This window comes from Strix aluco, chromosome 26, assembly GCF_031877795.1.
Source record: "Strix aluco isolate bStrAlu1 chromosome 26, bStrAlu1.hap1, whole genome shotgun sequence".
Taxonomy (NCBI): domain Eukaryota; kingdom Metazoa; phylum Chordata; class Aves; order Strigiformes; family Strigidae; genus Strix; species Strix aluco.
In genome coordinates, this window is record NC_133956.1 from 3,419,026 (window position 1) to 3,446,500 (window position 27,475).

Genomic DNA, 27,475 nt, shown 5'->3' on the forward strand with positions numbered 1-27,475 from the left:
ACCCAAGCCCTGAAAATGTCCCTGCCTCGTTTTCTTCCCCGGTGGCTTAGGTTTGTAAAGGTGTGTACTTCAAGGCCCCGATTCCACATGGTACTTAGGAAAATTCCTAACTTCCCATACACACACAGGCCGACTGGTTTCAAGATGGATGTGCTTGCCCACAGTGCTGAGGTGTCACCAAAGATATAAGTTTAATAATACAAACACACAAGCATTTGTCAGCTACAAGATAATCAGCAACACATGGTGATTTAATACAGAAAAACTCCATGAAAGCCTGGTTCTCATATGTGAATCCTCTGGTATTTCCCACACAGATTTACTAGGAAAGAGTTTCTCTGTAAGGTGAACATGCATGTGCACACGTACACATACACACACACACACACACACACAAATTGTTTTCTAACAACTGCACAACTACAACAATAAAAGTACTAAAATATTACTAAAATAAGAATAGAGACGTGAGCCTGAATTTTAGGGCACAGACACTGACAGGAATCCAAAGGAATTAAATTCCTTTTAAATTCAATGAGACATAAGTGATTAATTCATTTAGGCTTTTTCATTATAGTCCCACCTGGGACTTCCTCTTCTTCCAGTCCTGCTGGTATCTCTCCATGCTTGTAGACACTGATAGTAACCTGCCCTGTTTCAGAACCATACTTATTCTTGACATAGATGCTGTATTTTCCTGTGTCTTCATTGCAGACTTTCTCTATGGTAATTGTGACAACTGTCCCCTTCACATCCATTTTGTAACGATCTTTAAAGACAATAACCTTCTCATTTTTGAGCCAGGTGATTTCTGGGTAAGGATCTCCAGATATACAGCAAGTTAAACACAGGGTCTATTGTAAAACAGATAGCAGAAATAGATTATGAAGGTAGAAATGAGCAAGGAAATTCAGTTGATGAGAAATTAAGAAAACTAAAAATCAGTTCTCTTAGATTTCCTTTTCCTGACATCTTCCAATATAATCAAGATTAACCTGACTGAAATCACTGGGCCTGACTCATATTTGTGCTACTCTTTTTATAGCTTGCTTACACTGTAAAGTGACACTTAAATAGGCGCATGGTGAATTTGCAATTGCTTTACAGGATTTTTATTCTGCTTGTGTACCAGTAAAGGGGAATGTAACTCAGAAATGTAAGCAGCAAGCTGATATGATGGGAAAATCAAGTCCAGCCCTTAAAAGACCTTAGGCTAATCCTATGAAATGGGAAGACAACAGAGAGGATCTGGCTGTGAAACAGACCTAGGAAGCAGTAACATCCAAAACCTGCAAGAAGGAGGTTCTGTGCCACAAAGAGCACCTGTATGTGCAGAAGCACGTGCGTGGTTGGAAGCACCATCAACAATATAGGGGGCTGGTGCAGGTATTGTGGAAGGTACCACTGCACACCTTTGGCAACTGCAGGAGCTCAGAAAAGCTCCTGGGAACATACAGGAGGGGAAAACAAGTAGTTTTCTCCCCATCAGTTATTCTTCTGTGCCTGTGCAAGGGCCAGTTATATGAACAGTTACTCAATGTTACCTTGTCCTCCATGATGGTGGCAACATCTGGCAGACCTTGAACAACTCTGGCACGACCTGGGAATGAACAAATATGACCTTTTAGTTGTACTTATCAGCATAGCACTTGGCTTTGTTTTGCAGAAGGAAGGAAATTAATTTACTTACGCTTTTCTGCTATTGCTGCTTCCCTGAAAGTAAGAGAGAGAAAATTATAGTGGTTATTAGGCAATCATTATTATTAGGCATTGTATTCTTGGTGCAGAATATGACACTTGAAATTGATTTAGATGTGAAAATATTTAGGCAGGAACTTACTTTAGCCTTCTGTGCTCAGCCAGGGCGTCTTCAAAGGCTGCAAGGAATGAAAAGAATTTAGGGAAAGTTGCCATTTATTTCATTTGACTTATTAGATTTAACATAATGCCTCAGTGTTGGAATTACAGGTATCTGGGCACAGAGGTAGGTATAATCATCATCTAGACAGTGTCTATATCTGCCTTAAGGAAATAGGACTCTATTTATATAGTACTGAAATAAGTGAGATCTAGTACCCCCTTTCCAAAGAGAAGTCCAGAGGAGGAAAAAAAACCCCAATTTTGAACAGTTTGGAAAAGTCTTTGTAAACCTGAAGCCACATTCTCTTTTCCAAGATGCCAGCTGTAAGCTCTGTTGGCCTGTAGAGGAATCGGACACATCACAGGAGCAGCTGCCCTCCCACTCATCCTTTCCGCAGGAGAGCCTTACACTATGGCAGCAAGGCTCCCGACAGGCTTCAGTCCTTTCTGCTGTGCACTTCTCCTCTCCCTGTGTTCCCTCTGACTCCTGTGGGCACCTCACTGTCCTTAACCCAATTTCATAGTGTGCTATCACAGAACTGCGGCTCCAGCTCAGATAAAGGAGAGAGGAATCACTGCCCATGATTTGAAGGAATCTTGGAAAGCAGCTCAGGTATATCTCATTCCTATGACGGTATTGTTTGACTCAGCTTACCTTGTCCAGACAAGTCTGTTGACAGTTTGCGAGAGTTGTTCCCATCAAATAACTCCAGGGTGTATTTTCCCTTATCTGCATCTGTTGGGTTCAGTATGTGAAGCCAGATCTGATTCATTGTGCTCCCAGCTTTCAGTCTGTCACGGCTTTCCAGTTGTTTCTCCCTAAGTAAACAAATGATATCATTTCAATAGTATTTAGTAGGGCTGTATAAGTTAGAGCGTTAACTTTTTTTAGACCTATACTGGTTAGAATAAGAGAGTGGGAGTCAGGCCCTCACTGTTAATTTCATGGGGAGTTATGTGCTCAGTCACTTTTGAAGATCTCATGGGGCATCTAGCTGTGCTTTTAGGCAGTTTGCCAAAGCTCTACAAAGACCTCTTAGTTCTTATTTAGGAGATTAAATAGGATTTAGATGTTGAATATTTGTAAGTGTTTAGCCCTTAAACGTTATTAGAAATTGGCCTCCTTACACACGTGTGTAGGTGGTATCTAATAAAACACCATTTCTCTATTTTACACAGACATTATGAGGCTAAATTAGCTAGTGTTTGGAAAGAATTTTGTATGTTTGGGAATATTTGTTATTCAGAGTGGGGGAATACAGTGGTTTAGGGAAGTACAAAGTAGTGGAAGTAAAGAATTTTAAAATTCTTTTCCTGTCTGTAACCAAGGTGGCTGTAACTGAGCAGTACCTTAAATGCATCATTATTATTCTATGATGATCACTTATTTTCTGCAGTGCCAAGATAAAAATAACATGACTGCTTATTTTGGAATTCCCAGGCATGTTTCAGGATGCAGAGTGAATTGTGTTTTTCAGCCCTTACTCAGACAAATCTACCATTGCCTTTAAAAGCTGCTGGCTCAGGCCCAACCTGTTTAATTTTGATGATAAACAGTTACAAGCAACAGTACTACAGAAGCCTTGCAAATATCTTTTGGGGACTTACTTGTGATACCAAGTTGTCTTCATGTAGTCTGTGTAGTACTTCACATCTGTGTAGATTTTGATACCTTCTTCAGTAGGCTGAATTTTCAGAGGTGTAGCAGAAAGAGCTAATAGTATAATTGAAAGACTGAAATTGAGGAGGACGTTCAAGCATGCACAATTTTACACATTACGCAAACAAAATCCCAAGCAACCTATTAACATTTCTCTCTGGAGAGTGTGGCTAGCTGAAGGTGAAGTGGTATTCTACCTCTTGAAGACCCGGGATCTTTTAGCAGCTGGTAGAAAAATGTCAGCATCTCTCCTTGAGACTTGGGTCTGGAATACACATCTCATAGGCAGAAATAGTACAACTTGGCCAAATTCACATAGCGAGTGATGTGACAAGGAGCAGGCTGCTGGCACGTAAAGGTCACAGAATTAATTTGTAAGTGCAGAGGGCTTTATGTCCCTGGGTTTATTTATTGACCATCCTCCTTGACCATTTGAAGATGCTTCTAACACTAAGGAGTAGTAAATGGGTGGTATTGTACCGGATCCAAGCCCAGGGACAGCTCCTGAGCAGTTTGCTCTGATGGTGGCACCCCACCTTTCTCCCCTTCCATTGTTACTGTGTTAGCTGATGAGAAAATGACATACCACTGATCCTACATAGCTCCTTGAGAAGGTCTTCAAAGGCTGCAAAGACATAAAGATTTAAGTGTCTGTAAATACAGTAATTAGCAAATCACATCTGATCTACCAACTTAATTTGATTATGTTTAGAATGTAGTATATCTAGTAGTTATTAGTTGTCTTTTTCTGTTGCAAAGCTTACTTGGAATGGAGTTTTTGCCACTGACTCATTTATTTTTAGATGCTGGGCATTTCTTACTAAATTTAGATGCTTCTATCTTCCTTAGCACTCAATGTGTGCAACAGACTGCCTCACAGAAAGCAGATTTATGTATCAGGTTTAAATGATAGATTCCAGATGTCAGGGTAGGATTTAATCTTGGCAAGCAGAATCTTCTGATTGATACTGAGTTGAAGTGACTGAAACATTACTGAGCTTTTAACTGTGGTGCTTGACTGAATTTATAATGCGGTCATAGCTTGATAAATGACTATATATGTAAATGACATTAGAATGTCAGAACTGCATATTTATTTTTGCAATTTCCAGAGCATATTCAGAACACTGAAAAGTGAAGCAGAAATCTGCAGTAACATGTAATTGTTTTTCCACTTGATGTTGTCTTTAACAACTATTTGGTCGTGATTCAGCCTAGAATTTTTTTCACTGGTGGGGGATGCAGAGTGGAAATGGAAGTTTGTTTTCCTGATGCTTCGGAGGACTGGCTGAACTTCCAGGAGTGAAAAGTTGTCTGTGGATTACCAAATGAAGTATAGTATGGACAGATGCAAAAAAACCCTCTGAGATCAGCTACAAAGAAGACTTCTATTCTGTTCATTGGGCTCTGTATAACTCTTGCAGAATAAGAGGCTGTTTTACATAGTGCATTTTATGACTCCAATCTTACATGAAATACTTGTGATTTTAAAAATGATCATCATCTATATATATATGCTATAGTAGATCAGAAAACTCTAAAGCTGACCAGTAACTTTTTATTCAGGTTTTAGTCCCTACAAAAGCATGTAGGTACTATGGTAATTAACAATGTGGTAGAAAGTTACGAAATTTGTTTTTAAATCCAAAATTAATCCCAGGCAGGGGTGTGAATGTGTATTATTGCCTGATACAAGGTTCTCTTACCTCCTTTTGTGAGATCAAGTTGGGTGTAGTCCTCTCCTCGGTCATCTGAAACAACTGCTTTGTATTGGCCCTCATCTGCTTTGGTTAGCTAGCAAATAGATATGTACATATGTAATATTTATTAAAAAACCAAAACAGAACCCAAAACCAAACACACACACCCTCCCAACAGAAATTTCACATATCAATGAAACAGGGCAGGATTTGGAAAAGGGGGGAAAAGCTGAGATTTTTTTTTCCCTCACTTGTGTGAGCAGAGATTCCCTTTCACATACGTTTATCTACTATATAGGTGATTCAGCTGTTTGAAATTAAGATGAAAAATCAAACCCAAACAAGATTCAAATTAGCCACGCGGAGATTGCACTAAAACTCTAATTGCACCATCAAGTTCCCTTTCTTCAGCGGTATCTTCTCTGAGGCAGAGTTAAGATTACAAGGGGCATTATATCAGCTTGTCTGGCCTTCTCTATAGGTCAAGCCATAAAATTTAATTCAGTTACTTCTCTAATGAGCTCAGTAACTTTTTTTTTGTTACTTAAGTTCATCTCCAGAATAGGCAACCAGTCCTGATCAGAAAACCTGAAAAGCCCACACTTCTTTTTTTAGCCACTTGGGACATGTTGAGCTTTTAACAGCCACTCATGGTTAAAAACATCTTATTTCTAATTCACATCTATCTGACTGTAATGTTAAATTGTTTCTTCTTTTCTGCTTTTCTCAGCATTTGTTCAATTTCTTTCATTTAGTGGGCATCACCCAAAACACACATGGAATATTAATAAGATCAACCTGTATTTTTTGCATTTGCATGTGATCACCAAAGCCTCTGAGTTGTTTTACATTTTTCACCTTTTTAATAGGAAGAGTTCCTATCCCAGTCTGTGGATCAAACGCACCACCTGCTCGTGCTTTCTTATTGAAGAACCATTGGAAGCTGGTGTCCTTACTCAGGTTTGTTGCCTGTTTGAAGTCAACATTTAAAAGTCAGAGTCCCAAATACATTTTATTTCTGAATGTCTGGATGTCCTTTTAATATGAAACATCACTTGTGTTAGAGGATTGCTCCAGAATCTTAGAAACTTCCTTCTTTATTAAGATTTCTGTCCAAGATAAACTATCTCTTAACTCATTGGTCTGCAGATAAGCATTTGGATGAGCACTTTTCTTACCCTTCCCTTAAAATTCACATCTAAAATTTAGTGCTAAAGGCATTCAGACTGCAGTTGCATCACACAGCTGTATGTACCTTGCAGGTAAGGAGTACTTCACAGTTCTCAGTAACCTTCCATTTCAAGTTCTCTATGAAATGTGGACCTATAAAAGAAAAGTCTTTTGCAATGCGTTTCCATAGCTTTCGAGAGTTCTCTGCAGAAATGCCTCCATCTACTGGTGCATCCCCGCAGCGCGGTCTGTAGGGAATGCTTCGTGCTACTGAGCTTTGCGTGCAATAGGCACCACAGTTTACACCGTGTAATTATTGCTGGGTTTGTAATGTCCTTCGGTAATGTATCTTTGTTGAGAAATCCTATCTCAAAATGTAGTTAGTGATGCTTCCTAACCAGTCCTTTATGACTCTATATCAAGTCGCTGTAGGAGTGGATCGGTATTTCCCAGGTGAATTGCAATAGAATAGAAAAGCCATGTGCTCTCTGATTTTCTTCCTGATTCTGGGAGGGTAAACTGGGGGACTGATTACTTTATGTATACTTTCCTCTTATTCTAAGCATCTCTGAAGACAGGAGACTAGACCTATAGTCTAGTGTGATATCACAGTTGCACTAAATGAATATTTTTATCTCTGTGAGAAGGGGATCACCTTTCCAATTGGAATATTTTTTCTCTGAAACTGTTTTATAAACTTCCTTATTCATGAATATAAGATGGGGGATGAAATGAAAGTGGAATGCGTGGTCCTTTTTAAACTTACCTAGAGAATCCTGTTTTCTACAAGGAAAGTGAGTGGATCTTAATTACACAGTATATATTCAGATTGGATAATTTTTAGAATTCAAAAATGTTCAGTGTTACAGCACTGATGCAGAAGATCTATACTAAGGATTGTGACTAGCATGGCTAAAACTTTAAATAAATTATTTTGATTTTTAAGAGCAGGACAGAGTATCTTAAAATAAGGAATCTTATCCTAGTGTATTAATCATCTTAAATAATATACTTCTAAAAGATGATAAGAAAAAGTATTTAGAGCACTCAGTGAAATAGCTTTGCTCAGGTGTTGCCACCCTGTTGGCATAGTTCTGACAAGTCATTAACCTTCAGCTTATCTTACCCTGCTTTTTCTTCCATTCTCTCCGTTTTGCAGCAGCCTCCTCTGCAACTTTAGCAAAACCTACAAGAACAGCAATGGTCACAGTCAACAAACCCCCCCCTATTTCTCAGTGTAACACTTTAGAAATTTCTGATCACGAAAGGTATTATGATTAGAGCTGTGATATTTGTTTGTAAGACATCTCTAGGGCATGAGTTACCTCTGGCCCCCACTGAGAACCCTGAACAGATTAGTGCCATCATTCGTTCATTGTACTGCTTGCTCAGAACCTAACATTTTCATTAAAACAAAAGAGTCTTTGAAGACCTGACCATTATGCATTGAGGAAAGGAAATAGGAGTTCTGAGTGTACAAAAAGGTAGGCCAGAAACCCTGAAATTGAAATATTTTAAAACTAAGAAACACAGAAGACAGAGAGCATAGAGTTTAGACAACTGCATGTAACTTTAGTTATCTTTACTTCCTTCACTGTCAGTAAAGGAAAATGGGCACTTTTAGAGCACAATTAACCAAACTTATTTTATATCCTGAACTTAGCATGTGCTGAATCATTCTGTAAAACTGCCAGTTCCTCTCCACCGGCTATGAAGGGAGTAAAGTAGACTGGACATTTTATAAACACTTTCTGTTCAAAAAGTTTGGAAGCTTTAGAAGGTCATTTGAAAGCAAACTGTTTGCAAGAGTTGAAAATAGTGATAGACACTCTATGGAGAAGTACTTGAATGAGAATTTTATTGCTTTCTGTTTTTAATTAATTAAAAAGGGCTCTCTGTACTAGTATATACAAGGAGCCTGTGTGTTTCATGTTCAGCTTTCTTTGTTGCTTGGACTTGTCCTTGAGTGTAGTTGACACCGGTTTCTTTATTGCATTAAATTTAATGCAACTAACCAGCTGTTAAATACACTGAATTTTCAACCTGATCCTGTCGTGAGATAAATGAGTACATGTAATAACATGTCACACAGTTTACTGCCAAGACACAGACAGTTTGCCATAGCAAGGTAATATGGAAAACATTTGAAAAAAATACCAGCATTCACTGGATATTTTGCTTTAGCAGACCATTTTTATCATCAGGGACCCTATTTATAAGACCAAAAGCTTCAATTTATGTTAAAGAGAAATTCAGATAATTTCTTACATGATTCCTGGACTTTAAATGTGTGCTAAAATAAGTATTTGTTCTCCCCATTCCCAGTGTGCCATTATAACTGTCGGAAATAATTTGAGGCCTTAAGTGCCTAGAAAACTTTCCACTGAGCACGGCAGTCTATATTTGATCCTGAATTTCCACTTACATTCATCCATGAGAGCTAGGGTGAATTGATTTTTAGCTTTCCCATCTTTCAGCTGGGCCGTGTACATCCCTTTGTCGTCATCACAGAAGTTCTGGATTATCAGTTCTACGAGACCTTTTCCTTTGACAAAGTTTATTTTATGTGTCTGTGTAAAACAAAGGAAATATGATTAAACTGAATAGTTTTTCCACAGCGGAACTGTTCCAAGGTCAGATCCTGGCACAGCATGTTCTACAACACTCAGACATTACAGTCCTTTTATGTATGTATCCTTAGATACTTCCCTCATCTTACAGGAGTAATGAATCTAATGCACTCCGATATTCTATATTCTGGGGTTCATCTATTATTTGTTTATGTATGTAGGAATAGTAGAATTGCTTACAGCAGAACTTTTCTCTGGTGGAAAGTTTCTGTTAAAACCACAGAACACAATACATTTTTGCTGTTGGATATTACAGACTTCAGCTTACCAGAATCTGTATGATTTTTAGTATAATAGAAGTGTCGCAGTTAATTATACATCTGTGGCAGGAAATTGCATATTTGGGCAATGATAAGTAATATTGCCACCTCCTTCACATCATGCAAACACTACTGAACCTTTTATACATACATCCCAAAACCTGCCAGATGCTTAAACATAAATATCATCATTATGCCTTACTGCCTTGTTTGCTCTAAGCAAATATTATCGTTACAAAGAGCTTGACAAATACTTTGTAATTGTGTGTAACCATGTCAGTTCTTCAGTGTAGAAAAGACAGTTCTTAGAATAGACAAAGCCTTCAATAAATTTGCTATACATTGCTTTAAAAACCCCAACATCATAATTACAGCTCTGAAATTCTTTGGCCTAGTCCTATCCCTTTTTTATATCTGTTCTTTTTGTTATCTTGGCATTGCTACACTGCATTTAACTGACAGGCGAATGATTTATATTGTTCTTCATTCTCAACTGTTCTCCCCTCTGGTCCTGTCATTCCAAATACTTTTTAAATGTTATAATATTAACTTGATATGGGAAGACAAGGAGGAGGCTAGAACATTTTTTTAAATGTATCAGAAGGTTGAAGTGCACTGTAACACATGATGCAGTGTTATTTCCAGTGCCTCAGACTGAGATATAAATCACTTTCATCTGCTCTTAGAATTCATGAGATTTATCCATATTCAGTTCAAAGAGATAGGATGAAAAGCTTGCAGCTTTGCTTGGTAAAGCAGAAGAAAAATATCATGTCTCATTGTGAGAGACAGCATTTCTTTAGCATCCACTGAAATGAGTTGAGCTTGTTCATCCAAGACAAAGCTCTCTGCCCTGCACAGGTGCCCTTGTACTATCAGATGAATTACACATGGCTCAGGTTTGTTGTCAGAAAATTCCCTTATAAAAGGGAAGTTTTTGCTGCAGCAAGGTTGTCAGAGGCAGCCTCTCAGGAGGAGGGGGATAACAGGAAAGCTGGATAAGGAGGGGATGTTGTCTGAGTATTAGCACTGAAGGTTTTGCTGGACATAGCACTGAGGAATATTAGACTGTCTTTAATTAACAGCATCAGTGCTGCAGCCTTGCTTCATACTAGGACTGGACAGCTTGAGAATCAGACAGTTTGGCTTTCTGTTTATGCAGAGTGTAAAACCAAGCCCTACAGTCTTCCAAAAACACACATCAAAATATCTGATGGGAATTTAGAAAACTGGGAATGTACCCATTTGCTCTGTCTCCCTGTTCAGCAGGGGGAAAGTAAGTCAGAATTAAAAACAAAACAAAACATACTGGAGTACTTGTAAGTTCCTTATCATTGAAGATTAAATGCAGCTCTGCATTTGGTGACAGCTTTTCAACCTCCAGCCACAGCCGCACTTCTCCTTTCTCCAGAACATCAATGTTCCATCCAGATATCAGCTTGATCACTGGAAAACAGAGAGCGCCACGGAGGGGAATTCATAGGCAAACCACAGAATTTGGCTCAGCCAGAGTTACGCCAGGGTTCCCCTTTCAGAGTCTCTACATACAGTAGTGGCTTCTTACTGGTTCAACTTACATGGGTTCCTGATTTCATGGCTACGTTTCAGTAACTTGTCCAGATCTGAAATGCAAAGAATAACGAATCATTTAGATTAGTACAGCTAGGCCAAAACAAATTCATTGTATCGATTGAATTTAATTTGGTTTTGAGCTTTATTTATGTCAAGAAGAAGATAATAAGTACAAAATATTTGATAGCAGGGAAGACTAGAAAAGGTTGTGAAGATAATTCTTACTTATGACTGAATAAAATGTTGGCTGTATCAATTCAAGAAACATGTTAAAGAAGTTATAAATCACTGTGATAGTGTAGCTGTGTGTGAAATCTGAACCGTAATGGAAAAATGACCTTCAGGAGCATGGAATCTTTTCTTAGGGGACTGTAAATGAAACTGCCCTTGAGCCTTCAAGGAATGGGAAACATCTTTCTAATGATGCCACTATCATTAAGTGATGTCAGTCACTTACTATTCCTCTACAAGAAACTTTCCTCTAAACATCTAATATTAGAAAATTACGGCACATTAGATTTTTGTTCTTGTCAATTATTAGTTTTTACCTTCTTTTGTTAAAGTGTGGCTGGCAGAGATATCATCATCTACATCCGTGACCTCCACTGAATATATACCCAGATCCTTTTCTGATGGGTCTTTCAATATAAGCTTAGATCTTAGAAATAAAAGTAATAATAATAAAAATTACATTTTCCTCAAAAAATATGCCTTCTGTAACAGAAAGCAATACATTTGTTACATCCGGAACATTAAATATAGTACTCATTTATATATGACACTGAGGAGCAAGGCAAAAATATTAGTAACATGATGGCTGATGCTTCCTCTTTGTGACCTGAAGATTGCACTGAATGCCCCATTTCATGGACACCAGAGCTGAGAACTGGGGACAGAGATTGTGTATATGTATTTTAGCTGAATCTTGGAAGCGGAAGGAAACATTTGGCTTCATGTTTTTCTCAGTTTTTAATGTGTTCTTCATTTGACAGTCCACAAATAATTTTCTCAGTGTGCATTATATACTCACTTATTGCCTTTCTCTTCAATCTGAACTCTGTCAGCATCTGGTGGTCCTTCATAGTCCTTTGACCAGATAAATTCAGAGGAGTCATTCTTTTCAGGAGCTTCAAAAGCCATATAAATGAAACCCTCTTCATCAACCCCAAGTTCAATTTCATTTGTGCCTGTATAAGCAAAAAACCCACAAAACATTCCTTACCAAGAGAGATCAGGGCTTAGCTTCTGGACATCTAACTCAAAAAAACCCCAAACCAAAACCAAAAACTAAAAAACCCAGAGTGTACAGCTAGAGTAAGTTAATTTGGGCATTTTGATTTGCTAATCTTTATTTTGACTGAGGTTGTCTTGCTATGAAACATGTAGCTGATGTTTCATAAAGCAGTTTTTTACCAAAATCATCATAGTATTTACAGACTCGCACAATCTCATCACTTTTAGTTTTGTACCGGGTTTGGTTTTAGCCACCACAGGATCTGAGGGGAGTGAAGGGGGTCCAATTCCAGCCTTGTTCAGTGCTCTTACTCGGAAAATATAGCATTTCCCTGTCTCCAGATCTGAAACCTGCAGGAAACAATGATAGGAATTAATGTAAGACTTAATGAGAAGCAACACTTGGATACTAAGAGCATATACAGACCTTCATATGGGTGGGGGCTATGGACTGCTTATTTATTTGTTTCCATTCCTCTGACCCTTCTTCACACATGTCTACATAATACCCTGTAACTGGACCTGCTCCTAAGTACAATGGTGCTTCCCAGTGTAGCTTCAGGGATGAGTCTCTTACTTCAGTGCACTTCACATCGTAAGGAGGGCCTGTTCAAAGAAGGGTAGGCTGTCAAGCAGTAACATTAAAAAATGAAACCAGGTGCACTTTGAGATCAGGAAGCAGAGAGTTTTAAGGTAACAAGTGAATAGTGGCTCCACAGGAGATGCTTTCTATGCGAATTAACTGTAGAGGTAGGTTCTAGAAAAAAGCATACATCAGCTGGTTTAATGTTACTTGCTTTGGTGTAATATACAAAGACATTAAGATATAATTAGATCCAGATTCTTCATTCTCTGGAAACAATATTATTAAAAATACCTGGGTGCTGTATCTGTGTAATGCAGAAATAATACTCTACGTCTGAATCGGAACTTCCCTAGAAGTGTTTGTGTGCTTTTCTATACTGGGAGCCACCTTTGTACAGAACTATAGTTTTCAGAAGTCCCTTGGATTCACAGAAGAGTGAGGAGATCACTAGTATACCTGGTAATATTTTTCTGGCTGTTGTTTTTACATGAGAGATACCTGGTTCTGGCATTGTCCATTCCTCACATTTGAACAAGTCACTTGGTTCAGATACTTCCCCAACACCGGCCATGTTCACTGCACAGGCACGGAACTCGTACAGGTGACCTTCCTCAAGGTTGCTGACCTTTGGGTTCAGAAGTGCAAACAGATGATTAGTACAGCCCTGCATGGTCGAAATCTTGTGAGCGTAGGAAGAGAGTTCTAGACTAGAGGGAGTAGAGGAAAAACAGCTCAACTGTTGTTATAACTACATTTCCCACTATGCTTTAAGAAGGACAGTATTATATCTGAAATGAATACCGTGTAAACTCGTTGAGGAATTGGCTGAATATTGACTTCATGCCAGTCTAGTTCAGATGCATCATGCTGATCTAGGAAATAACCCAGAATCTTTGTTCCTCCCTTGCGCTTCGGGGGTTTCCAGCCGATGGTCATGTCAGCTTTCCCACAGTTTAGGAGAACAAACCCATGTGGTGCTGATGGACAAGCTGTGCAGCAAAGGGAGAGAGAACACAGGGTATTGTTCAAAGCAGGTTTGGGATCTAGGGATCGGGAAAAGAGGTCTAAGTATGGGATGAACTGGGCTGAGGAAATCTCTCTGTGCTTATACCAGATGTGATTCTATTTGTGTTAAGGCCCTCTAATACCACTTTTGCAGTGTAAAATTATTTTAAAATGACCAGATTCTTATTTGAAAGTCACAGCAAAAGTCATGGATGTGTCTCAGGATGTTTCTTGCATGTTGCTTTGTGGTTTGTCTGACAGAAAAGATGGAAGCAGTGGGTCGATAAAATGGAGAAGATGGAGGGGTTAAATCCTAGCTAATGTGGTTGGTAGGATTTTATAATTGCCCTGGAGAAATTCACAATGCTGATTTCAAGATGACAGCATAACTGAGCACTTAAAATGGTCACTGGTGCCAAATTAATACTGAAAATGTAGCACACTGCTAAATCAAAATGCTAATTAACTCTGTCCACCCTTGACAAGTGTAACTGATGACAGAAGCTGCAGGGTACAAGAAAATCAGTTCCCTGTTGCTTTGCTTATCTGCTCAACATTATTACCACTACATGTAATAATAGCTATGCATGATAGATACATTTTTGAGGGATTTGATTTTTGTGTGTATGTGCATGTATATGTCACTACTTACCAATAGCTGGCCTCACAACGATAGGATCTGTTTCTGGTGAGCTTTCACTCAGTCCTGCCTCACTGACAGATTTCACACAAAAGACATATTCTTTTCCAGGCTGCAGCCCAGGAACTGTAAATCTAGGAAAGCAAATTAATATGTTTGTGTTTGACTGTTCAAAGTACAGGTAAACAGTTTTTTGAACAGACAGCAATACATTTTAATAAGGCATTGTTACTTACAAAATCATTATTTGCCATTACAAATTAAAGTGCACTGTGTCACATAAATGGCTACAATAAATCAGACAGTAAGTATAGATCAAATAAAGAGGTATCACACTGCTGGCTGTCAGTAGAATAAACAGGACCTTTTCTGCTTGACATGAGACCCCCACAGCTAGAGAGGTGTTCTAAATCCTGTGTGTGAGTGACACAAACTTACTCTACTGGAAAGCAAGCAAAAAAAAATGGAATGTGGTTCCACTGGTGCCACAAGTTCTATCTACCTCCTGCAGATCCAGAGCCTATGGAGATATACACAGACTTTGCTGTCAGTCTGGCTTTGGATGTAAAAGTGAGACTTTGAACAATACTTAATTCTAAAAGAGGACGTGGTGTTTGTGTGCGTGCAAGCCTATGTGTGTGCAGTGAAGGAAGTTCTTTTTTTATCTGAAATATGACCCCAGCCATAAACAGAAGATTCCAAGTTGGCACCCTGTCTTCTCTCCGTGGAGTATAATAGCTGAACTCACTCATTACATGTCACGGGCTTATTATTGACAGTTTGCCATTCTTCTGTGCCAGTCTCCCGACAGTATATGTAGTAGCCAAGAGGCTCCAGACCATCCTTTAACTTATCCCACTGCAAAACAACAGATGTCTTGGTGTCTCTGAAAGCTAAAACCTGAGATGGTGGAGGCAGAGTAGCTAAAAAAAAGAAAAAAAACACAGAGAAAAATAGGGGGGTTTAAAATTTATAAATTTAAAAAAATATTATAGGTGAGTTGGCCTGTTTGTTTTATTCACCTTTTCCAGAACACCATTTTCAAATTAAAGCAAAATACCATGGACATTATCCCAGTCTACAGCCTGTATTTTTATGTTTGGGTTTGCCATATTTCATATTCCTCTCCCTTAGAGCCCATTGATTTCTGCAGAATTACACCTACTTAACTTTCTCTGAAGCAGAGGAGAAACAAGACTCGTATAGTAACTCTCATTAACTCCACCATGAAATGGGACCTGCTTCACTCTTGAGAAAAAAGGACAGTTTGAATGAACACTGGGGCAGCTTTAATATGGGAGAATATCAAAAAATAAGAGTGAGTGCTCATCTCTCTGCATAAGGGAAACATGAGCCTGAGCCTTTGCGTCTCTTACTGTTGTCAGCTCAGTCTGGGAAGAAAACAAAACAAATCAGCACTGCAAAAACTGCTGTTCTGTCTGGAGCCCCAGAAACAGGCTGCTTCAGCAGTCGTGTCATTCCTTCCAGCACTGCTCTGTGTAACCTCTCTCTTACACAGTGCTGGAAGCATACTAGGATTAAACGCAGGCTTCAACTGTTTCTTATTTTATTAAATATAATTTCCCCATCATTGTTTGGTTAGATTTACACTGCACTGACCAACTGCAAAGTAATTAAACAAGGATTTAAGGCTTTAAGAGATTTCCTGATATCAAAGCAACTGCTATGTAATCATATACCGTGAAGTTTAAAGGAAAGAGGGGGCAGGGGAACCCACGTGTTACTTTCATAGTACATGTCCTCATTAGTGTAGAGTATATTAATGAAATAATTACCCAGTTTTGCTCCAGCAGTTACAGGCTCACTGGGCAGGGATGGCTCACTGATTCCATATTTGTTAACAGATCGCACGCGGAAACGGTATGATTTTCCTTTCACAAGATCAAAGAGTGCAAATCTTGGGGAATTAACTGGCATATCCAGATTAACCGTTTGCCAGGAGTTGCTGCCTACAATCGACTGTAATGAAAAAGGTGATGATTTACAACTCATGTGGTGACTCAAACTCCTGAGCAATAACAAAGCTGGTCTTTACAGGAGAGTAGTTTTCAAAACAAACAAAAAACCAAACCAAGAACATAAATGATGTATTTCTTGTTGATATACCCAAACTTTTCTTTCTTGGCAACAGAGGGCCCCTTTGCAGCAGAAATGGTACGGCAGGTGGGAAATGAGTATGTTTGAAAGGAGATTGGTAGAAGATGCTAATTAACTGGCAAAATGATTAGTGGGGAACAGAAAAGTAAACTATGGTGCAATTCTTCACAGCTTTTCCACGCTTAAGGTCTCATAGGGCAGAATAGCCCTTCTGTTAAAACTCTGCTACTGTTCTGTGGGGTAAAACTTGTTTATTCTTTGTTAATCATTACTGCTTGAGTTGGTGTCAAGAGTCAGGATCATAGCTCAACTAAACTGTGGAGCTGGAGAGAGGCTGAGCAAGCCATTTTTGAGGCTGTAGTTCTCCACTTATTGGCACAGTGAATAGCCTTGTCTGTGCTATAGACCATCTGAGAAATAAATGATTCTGTTTTGCAACTTATCTTCTATGTGATATTATTGTCTTACCTTCTCCACATAATAAGTCAGTGGCTCTTTGCCTCTTGGATCTGGTTCATCCCAGGCCAAAGCCACATAATCTTCTCTGACCTCACTTGCATGAACATTGGTGGGTGGCAAGGGAATTTTAATATGTCCTATGGGAAGTCAGAATAGACTACACTTTAGTTATAGTGTGGCAGGAGAAAAAAGTTCTTTTATAATGGATTATGTTTTCCCACTATAAAGTAAGATTCTTCACTATAAAGCAGGAGACTTAAACCCTTTGGGGACATAGAGGCAAACCAAGATTATTATAAAAGCCTGTGCTGTTTACGGTAGTTTCTGATCCTTGTGCAGCTTACAATGATGTTTCACCATATATTTTCCTAAATGTATTTTCTTGAGAGTCATGTTATTACAGATCTCATTGCTGTAGAACAATCATTCCTCTCTGAGAGAACGGCTCAGTGTAAATTTGAACTTACCTTCCAGGTCATCCTTGAAAATTTCTATCGTCCTGCCGTCGTCATATGGAATAACTGTAATGTCAAACAGGGCAGTGTTATCCACTAAGAGAAGATGCTTGAGGCTTGTCGAGAAAGACAGAGCCCAGGACTGTGTCATTTTGTTATATGCATAGTTACATACATTTCATTACACATACAATGAAATGTCATAACTGGTATTTTGATTTTCTCTGTTCAGAATAGTGCTAAGGTGGGTTCAGCAAAGGCACAGCATGGCAGTATGTTGCAGTGATATTTGTGAGAATGAGGAGCATCTGGACAGACTGCATTCAGTTATACCTTCAGCCTCACATTGTACTTAAGGAGCAAATTTTCTTGGTTTTAGTACGAACCTGTCAATCTCTTGTCCTTGCTGGGGTCATATGTTGTAACCGGATCACTGGTTTTTGAAGGATGACTGATGCCCTCTTTATTGGCAGCCTTTACTCGGAACTGGTATGTCTGTCCTTCAGCAAGGCCCAAGACAGGGTACCTGCAGGTTTTCACAGGCTTGTCGTTGCATGGGACCCAGTCCTCTGACCCAGCGACACACCTGAAATGAAACACAGACCATGGAGTTCCTTCATGGCTTTTCCACAACACAATCATGAGCTTTTTTTGCTCAAAGATGATTAACACACAGACCTTTCAATATAGTATCCCAGGATCGGACTTCCTCCATTATCACTGGGTGCTACCCAAGAAAGAATCAAGCAGTCTTTATTTACATCATGGCATTTCACATTGAGTGGGGATCCAGGTGCACCAGCTGTTTCTGCTGCAGCATCTATAGAAACACCAAGTGATAGTGGTTAGGGTTTTTTCTTCTCTGCACCAAATTTTTCATTCAGTAGTTTAATTATAAGTGTCTATGGTCTACATCCCAGTAATACAAGTCATATTTTCTAATACCTAAATCACTACTGAAAATAAGATTTAGACATTTTGATAATTGTATCCATGCACAAAATTGGGAGATATTTGCTTGTGTATGAGGCTGTGAATCCCTTTATGCCAAGGTATTAGGAAAGAAGCTTTTGTTCTAAGTAGGATGGAATCCTGCTTGTACCTCTAACAAACACATAAGTGGTCTGCTCTTTATATCCATCCAGTGAGGGGACGCGGATAGTGTAGAATCCCTCATCTTCTTTGTAAGCACATGACACCGTCAGAGAAGCTTCCCGGTCTTGGTACTTCAGTTCCCGACATGCAGAGTTCTGCAGCAACTCACCTGTGAAGCATGAGAAGGGGTAAAGGAACTCCACCTGAATGGGTTGAGTCAGGGGTGGCATATTTCCAGATGCCAAAAAAGCCCACAGAGCAAGATGAGGAATCTGTAAGACACTCCTGATATTATTATTTCTCTGAGTTATAGTTATGATCTCTGATCCTACTTTGTTGCTGTGACTCTCTGTTCCCTTTGTATGCAAATTCAGAGCAAAAAGCATGGTCCTTGTCCTGAAGAGCTTGTAGTCCAAGCAAAAAAGAGTAGCTTTTTCAGCTTCAGATGAATTAGTGAGTAAAAGGTACTCTTCACACCAGGTAACTGGATGCTCTGAAGTCTGCTAAATACTATGCCAGCTCTAACTGAGGATACATTACTGCTCAGCATGCAGGATCTTTTGTCCGAGCGGTGCTTAGAACCAAGAAAATGGAATGGTGCATACTGTGCTTTTTGTGTGTATTTATCAGATCTGAGAAACAAACTCTACCCAAATTCTCCTCAAATCACTAAAACTCAATAGGTCCTGCTATTTTCACAGCTGATTCTGGCAGAAGTGCTGGAATGTCAAGAGCAGTCTTACTGCATTGCTTCTGTTTTTCAAAACTTAATAGCACAGGAAGATTACCAGTTTGGCTAAACTTGACATCCTTGATTGTCAGCGTAACAACACAGATTATCCAAAAGGTTTTTTCACTAGAGAACCACTGGCTTTTCAAACACTTCATGCTTTCACTGTATAGAACTAAGGCTTTAAACTATTCTTACCAGCAGAAAAGTCTTTACCTCCAAAATATTTTAGTGGCATCATCCTTTTACAAAATGTACAAAATAAATAAACATCTGCAGCTTGAGAAGAGCTGAGAGCAGGTCAAGACCCCTGAACTCTAATTCTGTTCTGTGAACATTAGATCACAGCTATGAATTCAAATGGTATATTCATACAGGTATATGTATATAAACTTAGCTGCTGCATACAAACCATCTCTGAACCAGGTAATGTCTCGTTGGTGTTCAAGTAAATCAGAAGAGAAGTAACAGGAGAGGGTGAAAGGCTTCTTTTCTCTTGAAAATAAAGGTTTCAGTGGAAAAGCAAAATCTGCCTCTCTGGCCATAAGAGATCCTATGAAATAAAAGTCAGCATGATAAAAAGACTTCCCAGAGCCTTCCTCCTTGCAGTATTTTTATTATCGTATCTTTAGAGTGGTACCTGAGCCTTGCACTTGTCATGTGCAGTCAGGCTAATAGGAAAAGCTATAGCTCAGAAAAAAAGAACCAAATAGCTTCAGGCTATAAAAATAAAATAAATAATAATAACAACAATGATTTACTCACTTCTGTATATTTCTGAATCAAATCCTGACTCCTTTCCATAATATTCTATAAGACAAGAAGAAAAGACATTTAGCAAATATCATGCCAGTGTTTATCTTCCCCTCAAAAACATACAACGATGCTCAACAAACTGTTTTTCCCTCAAACCAGCTCTTGATGACCTTCACAAACAACTGAGGATGCGTCTGCTTAGGAAATTGTTCGTATGACTATACTAGTATAAGTAATACTGCTTTAAATGCTCATGTGCACACAGTTATTCATAGCTAAGGAGGGTTTTTTTCAGTTTGGCTTCTGTCTTTTTAAGCTGCAGTAGGAAAGTTGGGCTGAATAAAAGCATTCATGCAGGGAGCTACAACTTTTGTCATATGAGTGTACCAATATGGTACCGTCCAAATTAGAAGCGTGACAACCTAGAATCACCCATAACTGAAATGCTTCAATTATGTCCCTGTTTGGAGACAGCTACTCATTGCCACATACACCATGGAAAAGGAAGGAAAAAAGTGTTGGTGTTATAAATATTACTGGAAGTGGCCAAACCCCTGGGTTTAAACAGCATTCCCAGAGGATGATGTGGGAGTCTTGAAGACTACCAGTGACTGGGACTTCAAGCTTTAACCAAGAGAAAGGATATCTGTCCTGAGACACCGAGGTAATTCCTGGAGCTGAGGGAAGCGTGTCCCCTGCCAAATCACTTGGTTCAACAGCCGTGGGTTCTTTGGAGGCATCATACGTGAATGCTGGCCCGCTTCACCTGACCTAGGCTGCAAGAACTGCTGGCATCACAGCACGAAATGAAATGATTTGGAGCTGAAACCTAAGAACTGATGCACTTAACGTGGGATGAAGTTGAGATACTTTCCTTTCTTTATGATCCATAAGAAATGCACATAAAATAATGCCTATTTTTTCAGTGAATGAAGCTTGGCAGTAGCAGAGCTCACTCATAAGCAGAAGATGAGGACTGAGTGTTAATAGGTGAAGAGGAAAGAAACAGAAAGCACAAGAGGTAAAGCACAGTCTCATCCCAGGTCCTGTGAGACCCTCAGTGATGTCTTCAGGGAAAGTGAACTTCTGCTGTAGGAGCCACAGATCCCAGAGACCCTCCCCTGGCACCAAGGGCATTCCAGACAGCGTGGGGCCAGGAGGAGAGATGCCATCGGCCTGCCCGGGGGATGAGGAATGTTTCCAGTGGAGGCAGGATTAAGGCCTTGGTGTAGTCTCTATTTTCAGCATGTTAAATGCAAATAGCAAAAGGAAGAATCATGTTACCGGGATGGCATTAGACAGGGTCAAGGGAGAAGGAACAGCGTGGGCCTCTCACCCGCAATCACAAGGAATAATGTCTGCAAGCTGTTTGAAATGCTGATCGGGCCTGAGGAAGGACGGTTTAATCAGGCACTTAGAGGTGAAGAGAACAGTCCTGTCCAAGGTTTTCTGTGGTAGACCACAGCCCTTATTCTATCATCACGCCTGCTCTGATCCTAAAGATTCTGACGGGAACTGGGAGGAGTATGTGATTATTGCCATGGATTTTTTTCTCGGGCAGCTGCTTCTGCTTTATGACTCAATTCCTGAGTTCTGGACATACTGTAAGAACCTTTATAGAAGAGAAGCATTGCACACCTGGTAACTTTTTCTGTATTTCTGCATTAGGGTAAGGGGAATTTAGGCATCTGGGAAGGCTTGCAAATGAAGGTTTTCTGGGCTATTATACATGTCCCTGTAGAACTGGTAAATGTGTGCTGCATAATTCCAGATATGCTGAATTTTGACACTGTTTAATTAAAAGAATCTGAAAGATATCATAAACAATACACTTCTATAACAATTCTGGAGTCACATTCTTCTGTATGCATATGTATCCCCAAGCGATATTCAGATGTGATCAAAATACAGCATGCAAAGAATAAGTATGATAATAACATAACCCATGACAGAGCCAAGAATATATTAAAGCGCTAACAATAAATATACTATCTAAACCAAAGAAGACCCCTTCTGTCTGAAAAAATAGTTCAAGCTGGCTTTGCAATTCAATCAGTTGAAGAAACCCATCTTTTCATGACCAGTAAGATGTCCAAAACAAACCTGTTCCCTTTGAATTACGCCCTGGACTGTCAGTCCCACTGAAGTGTTTAGTTGTCTACAGTTCTGTAGCTCTATTGTGTCCAGGCTTTTTATGACAAAATTGTTATTTCTTTTATATATATATATATATATATGAAATGTGAACAGCTAAACTATGATCCTATGAGACTGCACTGTGTATTTCTTAAAGCTTGATATAATTTCCCTTTTTAAGTACCAGTAGTTTACTTCCTTCACCATATGTCTGGATTTGGCTTGTGCAGAATGTGTATCTACAGAGTCTATGCCAGTTATTTTAAGAACAGCACAGATCAAAGAAGAAAATCTTGTATTTGCTCTTGGTAGTTACTGGTTTGAGAGAGAAATATGGTGTTCTATGCAATATTGCACTGAGAGATCCCTTTGAAAGCCACAGTACTTGTTAACCAATTTCCTGCTTATCTTTAGAAATGCAGCAGACTCTTTCTAAGCCTGTTATGTATTTAACTGTATGGCTGTTTCATATCAGTCCAGAAGAAATAAGTACCTAACTTTAGTACAATTTTAGCACAGTGGAAGGACATCTGTGTCCATATGGAATCTGAAAGATTTTGCCTGAGTCCAGAAGTGACTGAAAAAGAGAAGCCATTATATCAGCCATATTACATATTAGTTAGTGGTAGCTAAGGATTTTTTTAGCCACTTGTGCTTTCTCCTCACTAATAACTGAGAGAAGGTCTCTCTCCTATTAACAGAACGCTCACTTCTTTCTCTGTTTTTCCAGGGTGCTTATTTGTTCCTATGATATAATGTATACCATTGAAAATATTTTGAAGAATCTAAAGAATTTGAAAAATTAAAACGAAAGGAACATTTTCTACTTACTCCTGACAAGCACTGTGGCAAATGAATAAGCCTCGCCGTATTGATTCTTAACTTCAACACTGTATTCAGCAGAATCTTCCATGGAGCATCTGGAAAAAAAAAATATTTCCCCTCCTTTTTAGCTTTCAAGTTATTGTTCATACTTCACAGGACAAATTCAAACAGGTTCTGCTTTAATCCCAGAAGTTGAAGTAGATATTTGCTTTTCATCAAGAAGCTGCTTTTTCTTTTGATTACAAGGATTTCTTATAATTAGTGGTAATTTTTTTCTCTTGATACCCAGAAGCAAAACATTTCAAGTAATGAACAAGCAAAAGACCTGTGGAACACTTGGTTCCACTGAAGATATGCGTGTATCTTTATCACATGTATAATTCACAGAGTTGAAGTAACGTCAGATTACATTGATCCATCCTAAATCACATTGGTATGTCTGCTTGGGAAGTGCTCTTAATGTGCACGGCCTTACCCTGAATGAGAAAGTGTTGGCCATGCCTAAAAAGAAGAGCAAAAATAAATAAGGCTCTCTCTTTTTCTTTTAAGATGTTTTAAACCTCGTGAACTGCTGTTGAGATTGCTTCCTCATGGCAAAGGTTTAGCTCAGACAAAACACACTAAAGTCAAGCAGGGTCAGATTCCAGAAGAATTATGTTCTTTTTTTTAGCATACACAAACTGGGAGTTTCAGGAAAGCAGGTCTTATTCAACTGCAAAAATAGCTCAGACGAGCACATGCATTACCTGCTGATGTCCAGGGTCAGCATCCCAAACTTGTTTTTTATCTTGTATTTTCCTGCTGGGGCTAGGCGAGGATCAATGCGGACTCCATTTTTATACCTAGTTGAACACAAAGAAAACATGCTGCTTAGGAAAGGACGGAGAAATTGACTGGTAAAATTAACACTTTATTTTAAAATTAACCATGTCACCCAACAGAGACACAACAGAAAAGAGGAGTAGACACAATTCCCTCTTTTACTGGTCTCCTACATCAATCCAAAACCGCCTTGCAGCTAACCTAGATCCCCTCCCATAGTCCTGCGTGTGCTCCTGCCTACGGGCAGCTTAGCCTTGGCTTGTTGCTTCCTCCTCAGTTTATGCTCCCTGCTTTGCAGGTTGTGTGAGGGAGTTAGAGCAGATGTCTCTTGCTTCTTTGTGTTCACTGGGGATCCGTGGGAGGTTCATATTCCCTTTGCTCTTTCAGTAATTCAAACAGGTTGTTCTGGAAGGACTCGGGACATCAGGAGCTCTGACAGTAGTGGAGTTCGCTGCCTACAAAGTCATTAGTAATCCAAATGTTTGCATACTTCAAACCTTCCATGGGAGCAGTGGTCAGTCACTTTAACAAACATCAAAGTACACGTTGAAAATTGTTTTTTGAGGTGATCTTTCATTTATTTCCGTCCCTCTGTTATTAATGGTAAATGCAGCAGTCAGGCCCAATACAGAACACTTCCTCTGCTGTGGTTTGGTAAATACGCAGAGCTGAGTAAACGAAACAGTTGGTTTGTATTTTACAAATTGTAGAAGTGATAGCAGTTTAATGCTAAAACTTGTATGGTATCCATGGTAGCCAAGCCTTGATGGTGTGTATGTGTGAGGTGATTTAGTGCTGGCAGTAGATTCTGGTTTCTGAGACTTAAATCCCAAGTTTGCCTGCAGGACAGAGGACAGCACCAAGGGAAGCAGGGAGGTCTACATGAATACCAGTCCTGACCCAGAAGGAGCCCCATAGGACTGTCCGCTGCCTCCACAGCCCACTAAATACTTAATGTCTTTACCGGTCCTAACAGTGGAACTGGAGAATTGAAAGTGTTTTATGTGATTTCTGAAGCTCTTCCTTCCTTCTTTGTAGCAGGACACAGCTGTTACTCCTCTGGTTGCTTCCTGCAACGCACACAGAGTGTTAGCCACACAGGCAGCACGAGTCATTGCTCTCGACTGACATACCAAGTGACGTGTGGCGGTGGGGAGGCCAGGACTGTGCATGCCAGCTTCACTTCCATCCTCTCCCAGACTGCATGTACTCTGAGGGGGATCCAGAACATGGGTGGTCGCCCCGAACGCAGCTCAATGTATTCCTTCTCCACGCGTGCCTTTTCTACAGCCTGTGACAAGGACAGACTAAATAAAGGCAATGGAAAGGGATTATGTTCTAATTACACAAAGTCTTTTACAAAAGGGACATGTGTGATAATGCTTCAGTGGCAGAAGTATAAGGCCTCGAACGGTTTTGAGGTTATGCTAACACCTGATTACATTTACTGTCCTCTCCAGAATGCTAGTTAGTCTTGGCAATTTTAATCCTGATGGGATTTATGCTACTAAAAGAGATGTTGATCTGACCTTCCTCCGAAGGGCCTTCCGGTCAGCTCTCACTCGCAGCAGTCTGCAGCTCCGAATAATGTCCTTTTCGAACTTTTCCATGTCATTCCCAAACAAAATTCTTTTTTGCCCCCTCTGTTCCAGCTCTAGTATGGCAGCTTCTCTTCTTAGCTTGTAATCCCTGGAACACAGGATGATAAAAACCAACAGAAGTTAGGATAATGCTTTGTATTTTGTTTTAGTCTTTTTTGTTGTTGTTTTATAGCACATATTTTTGGTTAAATCAGAATGTTAAGGACAGAAACATCAACTTGCATGCAGTATGGATATGAATGTCAGGCAATTATGCCTCATAGGAATCAGCAGCACTACCATGAGAGATACTCCTTTAATGGTACAAGAAGGGAACCCACTATTTGACCACTTTTAATCCCTTGCAAGGAACTGGGAGAAGGATTAAAGGGAGGAGGGATGTTTCTAACTACTTAGGTTGTTCAGCCGTCACAGAAGGATGGACAGCAGGATCGTTGCCAAAATTTTCTAGGAAAGAGGGGGAGTGCCATCTGTTACCATTAATTTATTAATCTGACTGTATTTTCCATTTATTCCTATGAAATCTGGTTTCTCTTAAGCCCTTGCTTGTAAGCAGGGCAATATTACTCATTATCACAGGTGCCAAGGCGATGTAATTTAATTTCCTGCATTTTAGTTGAAGTCTGGCATTTTTCCTTTTAAAGGAAGAACCTCTTGATTGAACCTGCTCTTTTTGCTTCCAACGAAATGAGCTGGAAACTGTGACCCCTATATACAAAGGCGATGTTGCATACAATGGTTGTGTTTGAGTTCTAATGATTTCTGACTTACCGTGGTATTTCGGAGGTCAAGGCCAGGGCAGCTGCTATTGATAACTCTGAAGGGCTGAAAGTCTCTTCTTCCTCACTTCCAGAGGCAGACACATGTAAAAGAATCCAGACAAGGTTCCATAAACTCAAATTTCAACAAATCTGAGTGCTCAGTGCCAAGTGTAGAAAGTCCTGTCTGGACCTGATTTACTCGGCCTACCCCTAACTCTGTGATTTACCTGGTTTTGAACTTTTTCTTTCTAGTTGTAGAGGTCATTTGCAAGCTCTGTTGCCTCTCCTCCTTTTGCTCCTCCTCTCTGTGGTGGAAGAAGGTTCGGGTTCCCATGCTGGGAAGTCAAAAACAAACTTTCTTGCTGGAATAGAATAAAACATAAAGTGGCTTTCAAATAAGACATCTTAACAGAATCTCTTTAAGTTATCATTAAGTTCTTGCTTTGTTTTGATGTTCAAGGGATGTGAATGAAAGTTCATAGAATACTATCTTCTGGCATTCAGACTATGAAAGGGGTTTGTTTCATGATGCTTCTGTGAAAAATGGAATCAGATGATGAATTTAAGTCTTTAAAGGCAGCTGGAGCTGTAACAGAACAGTAAGTAGGCGGCATTTTCAGTAGATTTGGTTTCCTAGGACTGATCTTATGCTCTAAATCTGGTGGATATTCTTCCAGGGAGTTCCATTAGATCAGACCCCCAATATAGCATGCAGACAAATGAGGAGCATCATGAGAAGGAAGATCAGAGGGACATGGAAGACTAGGGACAAAATAAAGTATGGAACATCAGATAGTGAGATACGGAGGAAAAGTTTAGAAAATAAGCAGATTTTTAGTCTAGAAACTATATTGTATTATGCCAAATAGCCTGTGACCTGCCACCCAGGTTGTGATTGCACCATGTTCTGACCCTGCCTGGATGTGCCAGGGGTTAGATAAGGCAATGCTGCTGAACCAAACACACAGGCAGCTCTGCAGAAATCACTTAGTGTCTGTGATAGTTGGAAAATCCAAGCGGGTTTTCTGGAACTAAGCAGTTCCAGTTGCCATTGTCAAAACAGAGCACTTCTTCAGCCTGTATTCCCATCTGTGTATCTAGGCTGCTGACAAGAACAGTTATAGTTCAATGCTTCAAGAGGATAATGCTTTATCCAGTCCTTTGAGTGCAAAAAGGTTGATAAACCATGGAGAAAACATAGCATCTTTCAAAACATTAGTCTTAAAAGGAGCTGCTCAGTAAACAGCATCATTTTCCCCACAGTGACCGGAGAAGCCTTCCCAGAGAGATCCCTCTCCTACAGGTGAAACACGGGGAGCAAACACCAGCGGTCTTGGCTCCCATCCATCTCCTGCATTAGCTGCTAAAGAACTAGGCGGTTGCTGCAGCCTCTCCTCTGGG

At 39.6% G+C, this 27,475-nt stretch overlaps 1 protein-coding gene across 1 annotated transcript; it reads right to left on the reverse strand.

Annotated features, from left to right (window-relative positions):
* Window positions 1–167: 167 nt before the first annotated feature.
* Window positions 168–26,408, reverse strand: MYOM3 (myomesin 3). The gene is made up of 36 exons (XM_074807138.1): window positions 26,302–26,408; window positions 26,085–26,159; window positions 25,242–25,401; window positions 24,846–25,003; window positions 23,637–23,732; window positions 22,897–22,985; window positions 19,939–19,983; window positions 19,586–19,726; window positions 18,451–18,612; window positions 18,027–18,168; window positions 17,735–17,934; window positions 17,361–17,414; window positions 16,903–17,030; window positions 16,113–16,296; window positions 15,065–15,239; window positions 14,329–14,450; window positions 13,473–13,660; window positions 13,170–13,296; window positions 12,513–12,691; window positions 12,322–12,436; window positions 11,883–12,039; window positions 11,401–11,510; window positions 10,858–10,902; window positions 10,590–10,726; window positions 8,816–8,960; window positions 7,517–7,576; window positions 6,476–6,543; window positions 6,079–6,189; window positions 5,227–5,314; window positions 4,107–4,145; window positions 3,469–3,574; window positions 2,516–2,679; window positions 1,841–1,877; window positions 1,691–1,713; window positions 1,545–1,600; window positions 168–854 (listed from the first exon to the last, which is right to left on the reverse strand). Exons 1-36 carry the CDS (start codon window positions 26,406–26,408, stop codon window positions 555–557), a joined length of 4,293 nt encoding a protein of 1,430 aa, XP_074663239.1. The 3' UTR covers window positions 168–554.
* Window positions 26,409–27,475: the final 1,067 nt, after the last annotated feature.